Source organism: Colobus angolensis, unplaced genomic scaffold (genome assembly GCF_000951035.1).
Source record: "Colobus angolensis palliatus isolate OR3802 unplaced genomic scaffold, Cang.pa_1.0 Scaffold307, whole genome shotgun sequence".
NCBI lineage: Eukaryota > Metazoa > Chordata > Mammalia > Primates > Cercopithecidae > Colobus > Colobus angolensis.
Window position 1 is genome coordinate 883574 of NW_012116344.1, and position 10254 is coordinate 893827.

General features: G+C 52.6%; 1 protein-coding gene across 1 annotated transcript in view; it reads left to right on the forward strand.

Moving 5' to 3' along the window:
• Positions 1-9941: 9941 nt before the first annotated feature.
• Positions 9942-10254, forward strand: part of GRID1 (glutamate receptor, ionotropic, delta 1) — a 786384-nt gene continuing 786071 nt past the window's right edge. The window contains exon 1 of the mRNA XM_011950437.1: positions 9942-10227. Within this exon, the coding sequence (XP_011805827.1) occupies positions 9942-10227 (286 nt within the window). The remainder of the gene's footprint in view (positions 10228-10254) is intronic.

Genomic DNA, 10254 nt, shown 5'->3' on the forward strand with positions numbered 1-10254 from the left:
CGCGGGCGGTCGGGCTTGGGAACTGCTCCTCGCGTGGGCCTGTGCCCTCGCTGCGTGCCTCGCGCTGTCACCTGCGGCATCGGCGGGGTGGCCTGTGTAGCTATCTGTCCAGTAGGGCGGGCATGGGGGCCGGAGACCGCTGTCTGTGTTCAGCCCGGGGTCTCTTGGGGCACGGCGCCCCACCACCTCTTCCACGAGGCTCTCCAGCCCTCGAGTCCCCGGCTTGCCTGGCTCTTTCTTGGCCCCTCGTGGTGCCTGGAGGCCCTTGACCATCTTTGTTCTGTGCACAATCCCCTCATCTGTGAAATGTGGGCAATTGCGCGGTGGCTCAGGGTGCGGCCCAGGCCAGGCACAGAGTGTGAGGGTCGGGAGATGTTTGGACAACCCCCACCTCGGCCTTCATTAGGTCGCTGACCGGCTGGGCCTGAGCGGTATTGCAGGCGCGCGTGGCCTCTGGGGAGGGAGTGTGGCGGAGAGGATGCGCGTGCCGTGTGGTCCTGATCTGGGCTTGAGCCCACCCCATGCTTGAATCTGCTCTGGGCCTTTGCTTATGCTCAGCCTGCTTCCTGGAATGGCTCCCCCTTCCTCCTTATTCAACCCCCTCGGGTATCTCAAAGTCCGTAACAGCCTTCCAGGTCTCAGGGCCTGGCATCAGCTTCCCTTCCCTGCCAGTCCCCGAAAACGTCTGGTCCTCACCTGGGCCTACCCCTCACCCACCACCACCAGACTCTGGGTCCACATTAGGACTTGTGTCTGTCCTGCCCACCATGACCCTTGGCAGGGGATCACGGGGATGGCCCGGCCTCCTGTGAAGGAAGGTCAGCTCCGTGATTCCAGATGATTCTAGTCTGGAAATCTCGTGGACTCCAGAGGTCTAGCCTTTGGCTACTCTCCCCCACATTTCCTGGAGAGGCTTGACCACTGGCCCGTATGGTCACAGACCCTCAACAGATGATGGCAGATGCAGGCCACTACCCTCAGGTGACCCCACAAAGAGCCACACACTGGGGAAAGAACAGTCAGTGTTCCCAGTGAGTGGGAAGTGCACCCTAAAACAGCTTAGAGATACAATTTTTCATTTATCAAGAATGAAACGAAGAATAATGTTTAGTGTTGGTGAAGGTGTAGAGAAGCAGACACTTTCATGAACTGCCCATGGAAATGTAGATTGGTTTTAAAAACAGCTTTGGAGGGCAATTTTGGAACTATGTATTAGAGACTTAAACGATGCATAACCTTTGACCCAGAAATTCCACTGCTAGGTATTTTTTCTACTAAGAAAATAATTGCAAAAAAGTTGAAAATGCATGTATAAGTATTTTTACTGAAGCACTGTTTATAATGGTAAAAACTGGGGAGAATGTTCAACAGGAAATGAATGATTGAATAATGTATGATAGCTCCATGGAATAGAACTGTAATCAGCCATTAAAAAAATCACATTTTTGGAAGAGAATTTCATAGCAGAGTGAAATGCTCACATTAAAATGTTCATTCATTCACTAATTAATTGATTTAACATTTATTGAATATCTGTGAGACATGCCAGGTATTCTTTTAGGCACTGAGAATACAACTGTAAATAAGATAAATACTATCGCCCTCCTTATTGGGCTTTCCTTCTATAGGTGAAGACAGGCAAGAAAGAAGTGAAAAATAATTTCAGGTAGCAATACTTTTGTCTGTTTCTCTTTCAAAATTATACTTGAATAGAAAAAAGGATGGGAAGAAGAGCATCACAATGTCAACGGCGGTTATTTCTGGTTGGTGGTATCAGGTAGGATTTGTGTTAAGTTACGAGTAACTGAGAACTTCACTGCAGAAGCTTATAAAGACCAGCGTCTCATTGGCTCCTGTGTCCTGGGCTGATAAAGCAGCTCCACTCTGCCCTCCTGGAACGCAGGCTGTGCATGCCCTGCTTGGCTTCTCAAGGTCACAGGACAGTAGGCTTTCCTCCGGGTCTCCTGTCTACCTTCCAGGCAGGAAGAAGGGGGAAGGCAGAGGAACAAAGTCTTTCTCCTCCAGAGGCTCTGCCTTTTCTTTTATGTGAACAGAGCTTCAGTCAAGGTCTCATTGGTCAGAATGGACCACTTGGGAAGAACATGGAGGTAGTGTCATGGGTTATCATCATTTTCTTCTTCACATTTTCTGACATTTTGTAAATCAAACAAGACATTAAAACTAGCTTCTGTGTATAAGAAATGAAGGACTTTTTGTGTTTTAAGAAACAAGGTTGGGGTGGATTGCTATGTGGGAATGGAGAGCAGAGGGCAGGCAGTTGCAGTTGGGCTCAGACACAGCTGCTATGGGTGCTGCGGTCCTGGAGGTCTCTGCCACTAATTTCCATCCCCCTGGGTCCTGTGTGCCCCTGAAGACTAGTGCAGTCCTCAGAGGACACGGTGGAGTGCAGGACCATGGCTGTCCCTGGGAGGGCCATAGCTGTCTACTGGCCGTCTTGCTGGCTGCCCTAACTCTCTCTGTTTGCTGGTCTCCAGGAAGGCTGTGTGGCTGCTGGGGTGAGTGTGCACAGCCTGGGCTCATGCTGGGCTGGACTGACTGGCCCTGGGGCTTTCTCCCCACTAATTTCCATCCCCCTGGGTCCTGTGTGCCCCTGAAGACTAGTGCAGTCCTCAGAGGACACGGTGGAGTGCAGGACCGTGGCTGTCCCTGGGAGGGCCATAGCTGTCTACTGGCCGTCTTGCTGGCTGCCCTAACTCTCTCTGTTTGCTGGTCTCCAGGAAGGCTGTGTGGCTGCTGGGGTGAGTGTGCACAGCCTGGGCTCATGCTGGGCTGGACTGACTGGCCCTGGGGCTTTCTCCCCAGAGGAGCTGGGGTTTGTCCCCATGCGCAGGGCTGGTGGGCCATGTCAGGCAAATCTCGATCTGTGTCCTGGCCTCTGCATCGTGTTCATTTCCTGTGGCTGCTGTATGAAATTTCAGCTTCTGGTGGCTGCCCGCATTCCTTGGCAGGGGGCCGCGCCCCTCCAATCCGTGCCTCTGTGATCACATGGTCTTCTCTGTGTCGTCCTTCTCTGACTCTTTCTTAGATGGACATTCATAATGGCATTTAGGGCCCACTTGGACAATCCAGGCCCACTTTGGCAATCCAGGACCATCTCCTCATTTGCAGATGCTTGACTTAATCAAATCTGCAAATGCTGTCTCCAAATAAGGTCACATTTACAAATTCTGGGGATTAGAATGTGGACATCTGTTGGGGGCTATTTTTCATTAACTGTCCGGTGACTTTACTGCTCTGAGCCTTGATGATCTCATCTGTAGAGTGGGGATAAGAGTCCCATTCTCACAAAGTCTTGAGTCAGTCACCAACAGGCCATGAGCAGCCGCTCAGCAGGCAACAGTGAGTGTCCCTCAGTGGTTGAGCCCTGCCCTGCCCCTCCCCTCTGACTGCTGAGGCTGCTTCTCCCTCGCTTTCCCTTGTTGGTTGATCTGCCCTGGTCCTGGAGACAGTGAGAGGACCTGGGTGGCAGGCCTGCCGACGGCCTCTGATCTGCAGACCCTTTTTCCTGTTTCCACCTCCTTCTCCTTCCACTGCCTGTCCCCACAGTGAGGCGTGTGTGCTGCTTTGGTGCACAGGCCTTGTGCTTGGCAAGGGTTAAGCACATGCAGGTTCCCCTCCTTCCCTGGGAGCCTCCCCTGGGGGCTTCTGCTTCCTCCCACTCCCTCTTCTGTTCCCTCATATCAAAGCTCCCACCAGGCTCAGTGGCTCAGGCCTGTAATTTCCCAGCACTTTGGGAGGCTGAGGCAGTCAGATCACTTGAGGTCAGGAGTTTGAGACCGCCTGGCCAACCTGGTGAAACCCCCCTTTCTACTAAAAATACAACAATTAGCCAGGCGTGGTGACACATGCCTGCAGTCCCAGCTACTTGGGAGGCTGAGGCAGGAGAATCACTTGAATGTGGGAGGTGGAGGTTGTAGTGAGCTGAGATCATGCCACTGTACTCCAGCCTGGGCAACAGAGCAAGACTGTCTCAAACAAACAAAAAAAGCCAAACCCCCAAAACAAAAGACATCTCCGGGTCCCTCTCTATTTTCCAGACAGATCTCTGGCAAGTCAGGGACTTTGCCCAAGGTTGCCTAGCATATTGGCAGTGGAGTCAGAGCCTTTGCCATGTTCCTGCCTCTTCTGAAGGAGTACCAGGCAGCCCTTGCTCCAAACCAAGTCTCCAGAGGCCTCCTGGGAGGTAGTACTTCCCCTCTTTAGGTTTACAGGGTGCTAAATGCACTATGGTGCCCAGATAGGAAAAATCAATCACAATTTCACTTCATTGTCAGATGGAAGAAGAGGTTTACAGGCCAGATAACCCGCTCTTGGAAATGGGTGTGTCCATGTGTAGGGTGCTCAGATCCATTAGGGGCTGCGTTTAGCTGGAGGGCTGGGTCTGGGGAAGGGGCTTTCTGTTGGATGAGCAAGGGCTTCAGGTGGATGCAGCTCCCCCATCCCTGCTCCCTTGGGAGAGTTGGGGACTCAGCTCTGAAAGGCTGTGGGCTCGTGGGAGCCCCTGTGCTGCACCCAACTTAGGAGGATGGGGTGAGGAGGGGTGTGGTGGGGTGGACCTTTCACATCCATTGAACAAAATATCTGTGCAGCTCCCGGCCTGCTGTGCAGGCTGACATTTAGGTACCTCATCTTAAACAAGGAGCCGGGGGCGTCTGGTGAGCAACAAGGCCCCACTCTATGTGTGGACACCTGCAGCCTCATTCCTGGGGAGGGCGGAGGACATATGACTGGCATAGAGCATTGTGTATAGAACCAGGGTGGGACAGTCTCCCATGAGTTCCCTGGTAGCCAGGGGGACAAAGACCTCTCACTCCACTGTTTAAGTTCCCTTTTGCGGATTGGTGATTCTCTTGCCCAGGATGTCCACTGAAGACACGATGGTTGATAGGCCTCTGGCTGCCATGATGCCACCCCAGACCCACTCTGTAGAGATGTGTTTGGGAAGGAGCATGTCTGGCTTTAGCATCTCCCACCAGGACCATTCTGTCAACTTCTATCCTGGTCCCTCTGCTGCCTCTTTCTTCCCACCTTGCTGCTCTCCCCACAGCCTTCCCTTACTTGCTTCCACCTCCATACCTTTCCTCTCGCTGTTCCCTTCGCCTGCAATGTACACTCCCTTCCTTAACTCAGCTCAAGGTCTCAGCTAAACCTGTGTGGAGCCCTGGAACCCAAAGCAGGAGATGACAGGGGCAGGAGGAGCCCTGGGCAGTGGTGGAAGGGGCAGGGGCCTCTGTGGCACTTCATGTTCTGGGACAGTCAGGCAGTGACTGTTGAGGGTACAGGAGCCTGAGTTCAGCTCTGGGGTCAGACAGGCCAGGATTCAGGACCCTGCCACTTAGTCCTTCCAGTCATTGGGGAGTAGAGTGGTCCCCAAAGTGCAAAAACAGCAGAGTTGCAGAGCCCAGGTGTTGGGGAGAGAGGAGAGGAGCCACCCCAGGCAGGCGTTGGGGTGGGGAAGCAGGGAGCCCAGCAGGTCTCCTGGGAGGGCCTGGGCCAGCCTGTGGGCTCTAGGACAGGCTTTTCAGGGCTGTGGTTTTTACATGTGTGAGCTGCAGCAGCAGAAGCCATTCTCTACACACAGGTAGACTCAAAGCGCCCATGCCCAAGGCTGGCTATGGACGTGGAGTGGGGTTCTCAAAAACCCTGAGCTTCCTCTGAAGAGCCTCTTATATCCAGGCTTTGGGGCACATACTTGGAGAATCTCTCCTTTAGCAGGAGGTGAGACACAGGCTGCCCCCAGAGGCCTGGGACTGAGATGACAGCTCCTGGGGGTCGTTCTTTGGATCTGAGCCTTCCTTCTCCTTTGCTCTCCCTTGGTGTTTGGAGATGCCTTTGTGCACACTCCAGCTTGCCTTATCTGACTTTTGCAGGGTTCTAAGGAAGGGATGAACCTTGCTGGATTCCAAGGGGTCAAGGGGGAGTCCTGGATGTCAGCATGAGAGCCCCAGATGAGCCTGAGCTGCTGTTCAGTCCTGCCACCCACCCTGCCTGGAGAGCCTAGGTCCTGGAAAGAGACCTCTGGAGTTCCTTGCTTTTGCAAAGGAAGCAATTTTCCACACAGGTAACTTTTTGGACTAGTTGATTCTAAGCAGACTGAAGACCCAGTCCCGAGTCCCAGTTTCCTGACTGTATAATGGGAGTAAAGAGGTCCTTGTCCTGGAAAGATGAGGCCTTCCTATCTAGGGCAGACACGTGATGTGTGATTTCCTTTCTCCTCATTGGCCCATGGGGCATGGCTGTGGCCCGCAGAAGCCCTCCCTCATCTGGGCTGCCCGCCATGGGTGTCTGCACCGTGCCATGGGAAGGGCGCAAAGGAGCATAACAGTGGGTCTTGCCCTGGTGGCTGAGGCAAGCTGGTGCTGGAATTTTCCCTCTCCCTAACCTCGGGAAAACCAAGGAATGAATCAATAGAAGCCTCAAATTAATAGAATGAGCAATGCAAAAGATTGCTGGCCTGGGAAATTTAAAATAAAAACCCATGAGGCTACCAAGAGTAAAAGTAAACTAAAAAAATACAGTAATATAAAAGAAGATCAAATAAAATAAATACAAGCTGAGAAACATTAAAAATAACATGAAAGAGGTTGGCAAGAAAGGGTAGTAAGGAAGACAAAGTAGAGACAGACAATTCACATTCAACTGAAGAGCCAAAGCAGTGCTGGAAGAACAGATGAAAAAAGCAATAAACAAGGGTGTTAAAAAAACCAAAAAACAAAAAACAAAGCTGGCGTGGTGGCTCACGCCTGTAATGTCAGCACTTTGGGAGGCTAAGGCAGGAGGATTGCTTGAGTCTAGGAGTTCAAGACAGCCTGGGAAACATGGTGAAACCCCATCTCTACAAGAAATGAAAAACATTAGCTGGGCATGGTAACATGTGCCTGTGGTCTCAGCTACTCAGGAGGCTGAGGTGGGCGGATTGCTGGAGCCCAGGAGGTGTAGGCTACAGTGAGACATGATCACATCAATGTCCCCTGGCTCGCCTGACAGACCAAGACCCTGTCTTCAAGAAAAAATTAAAAAAAGGAAAAACCCAGTGGGTTAAGAGAGGAAGGCAGCAGTGAGATTTCCTGAGCTTGGATCTTGGCAGAGAGTGGGTTCCCTGGAGCCTGTAATGACAGATGGGGCTGGCAACAAGACTCCTTCCCCCCAGATGCCTACAGACTCTTTCCTGGGGGCTTGACCTCAAGACCTGGGTTGGCCTCTACCCTGCGTGCAAGGGCCAGCTGGGTTCCATGCCAAAGCCTGCAGAGCATTCCCCAGGCTTGGACTTGATCTTTCTCTGCCAGCAGGGCCTGGGCTGCATCATCTTCCATATCACTGGTAGGCTCTCTGCTGAGGAGGGAATGAGGAAGATAGAGTTTTGGGGCCCTCCCTGGAGACGCATGATTCAGGAGGGGCACTTCTGCAGCGGTTGGGCACTGGTGGTTCCGCATCAGGCAGGCAGCTCCTCAGGATTGTGCCTGGGAGGCAGGTCACTTGGAGGGCCAGGACTCCAGCTGGCCTTTCCTTAGTCCAGCTCTTGCCTGGGGTGAGAAAGAAGGCAATGGAGAAAGGAAAGATCTGCATTTCTGGAATGACAAAGCTTTAAGTCACAATGATTGTGGCTTCCAAGTAGACCACTGAGGCCTCTCTCTGCCTTGACATTTCACCTACAGCTTCTGTGGCCAACTACTAGCTTCCAGTGTTGTTTCAGCTGAGATTCCTGATGAGCCCAGTTTATCTTTTTGCACCCTCCTTCCATTTCCTTGTGTGTAAAATGGGATGACCACCTCCTTGGTAAGATGTCAGGTGGTGAGCACAGTACCTGCATGTGGTAAGTGCTAAATAAAAGTAATTAGAATCAGTAAAACTGAAGAACTCTTTAGAAAAAGCAGTCACCTGTGCTGTCTGAGCTTGTGTAAAAGAAAGATTTACTGACTCAGTTTTAATTTCTTTGAATACACCTTTGTGTAGTGAGGAGCAAACCAAGAGGACTGAGCCTTGGGCCTGCCAGCAACTCACCTGATGCCTTTCTCTGGGCCTCAGTTTTTCTCTCTCTGAAGTGGGTGTGTGTCACATGACCCAGAGATTGCTAATCTATCTTCTCCAGCTAAATTCTTGCAGTAGGGGTGAACTTGTTCATTGGGTAGAGCTGCTTCCCCTGGTTTTGGAGAGGCAGCATTTGCAGCCCCAGAGGCTATCAGGGATAAGGGTGTTGGGCCAGGGATAGCTGGGCCAGGAGCAATAAATTGTTAAAGGCTTTATGAGTCTGAGCAAGCCACCACTAACAGCCAATGCCCCTGGAACCTGGCAACTCCAACTTTAGGTGGCAGAGGATTAAACACATTTTGCCTCAAGGTGAGTCTGTACAGGTCCCCAGTGGTCTCTGGGCCTGCCTCCCAGCTCTGTGAGGAACAGGAGCTGAGCAGAGTGCCTACAGTCACCACACAAAGGGTGTTCAGGGGATTGTAGCCTGAATAGGAAAACTGGCTTGGCTGAGTGGATTGTCCCAGGGTGAGCATCTGGGAATGAGCATATGGGGATGGCAGACTACTACACGCCCTGGAAGCTGGAGGGGAAGGAGGCACCCAGGACAGAAGGTGAGGTTGCCCCAGGTCAACAGCTTCAGATGAGATCCACCTTGAGTCATGATCCTCAGATGCCAAGCCACAGGAACCTCATCACCAACCTCATCATCCAAACTGGAACTTGATGGAAATCACTCCAAAACTATGTGTTAGTGGGTTGTCTTCTTAATACTTGGAAGGAGGTCTTAATACTTGTTCCACTGAAATCATGCTACCTACACCTAGCAAAACATACATCAAAGAAAAACTTCTAACTGGGTATATCACATGCCCACTGTACTAACACACTGGAGAACCCCCAACAACAGGGGACCCTGGGAGTGTCCCTGACCCACAGGGACTTCAGGTCAAGACCACATGCACCATCCTTTCAAGGTGGAGACAGTCCCCGTAGGAACCAAACTAATAAAACTCATCATTTATTTCTCTTCTCCTTACAACATTTCAGCCAGTGAATGGTAGAATTTTGCAGGAATGAGAATTAGAGGCATAGAGGGTTTTGAGATGCAGGGTGAGTCAGGTTTCACTACTCAAGGACCCTAAGACAGGTTTTTGGAAGAAGTGTGTGTGTGTGTGTGTGTGCATGTAGGACCACACTCAGACACTCCCATGGGCGAGTATGACCACTCCTCTCTTCTTGCCCCATGGCCCCCTTAACCTGGAAGTCACCTTGCTGGCCCATGGGATTCCTTGATACTTCTGCAATCCAGCTTCTCTGCTCCACCATGCTGTCCCTGCTCAGCTGAGCTGGCCCCCTCAGGGTTCCCTCACAGGGCTATGGGCCTCTACTGGCCCCCTCTGCACAGCCCATCCTCTCCAATCTTTCTTTTCAAAGTGAAATCTACCAATGATTACTCTTTGGCTAGCCACATGGGAGACAGACAGACATACAGACACACACACTTCTTTCTTTTTGCCTTGGCTCACCACTGTTCAATGCCTGGAAGCCTTATTTTCTCCTTGGGAACCTCCACTCAAGTCTTTACGACTGTCACCTCCTCCAGGAAGCCATCCCTACTCTTCTTCCCAGGCTAGGTCAGAGCCCAGGCATCTGAGCATACACAGCTCATTCATAGTCCCCCCCAACATTTAAAAGATGACCTGGTTAGGTGTCTGCCTCGCCCACTGCTCTGGGTGCTCTGGGAGCTCTGGACAAGGGCTGTGGTGGGAGCCTCTCCGCCTCCCTCGAGCTCGAGCACCACCTGGTGCGCGGCGGGAGTCCTGGGGTCCCCGCTGACAACAGGGCCCGGGGACGTTCCCAGGCTTGCCGGAGGAGTAGCTTTAGAACGAGGCTCTGCCAGGTCCCAGACTCCAGGAAACTCAGCTGTCTCCTCGTAATCTTGGGGGTGCCACATGGAGCCCAGTCCCTTTCAGGCACGAGCGCACAACAGCTTAACGCTCTTTGGTGGTGGCCGGCCGGAGGCAGGCACCGGAGGCGGAGGGAGCACCGTTCCGCTATGGCCGCGAGGAGTGGGCTCTTCGCCCGGGCTCGCGCAAGAAAGCTCCGTGCAGCGTCAGAGTCTGAGCCCGCCGGCCGCTTGGAAGGCTCCTCACGTCCAGGCGCCGCGGTCACGGCTGCGCCGGTTTCCGGCCATGAATTGGGCTTCAGAGTCCGAGCCTCCTGCCGACTCCCGGCTGAGTGCGCTGCAGGCGGGGCGGGGGATGG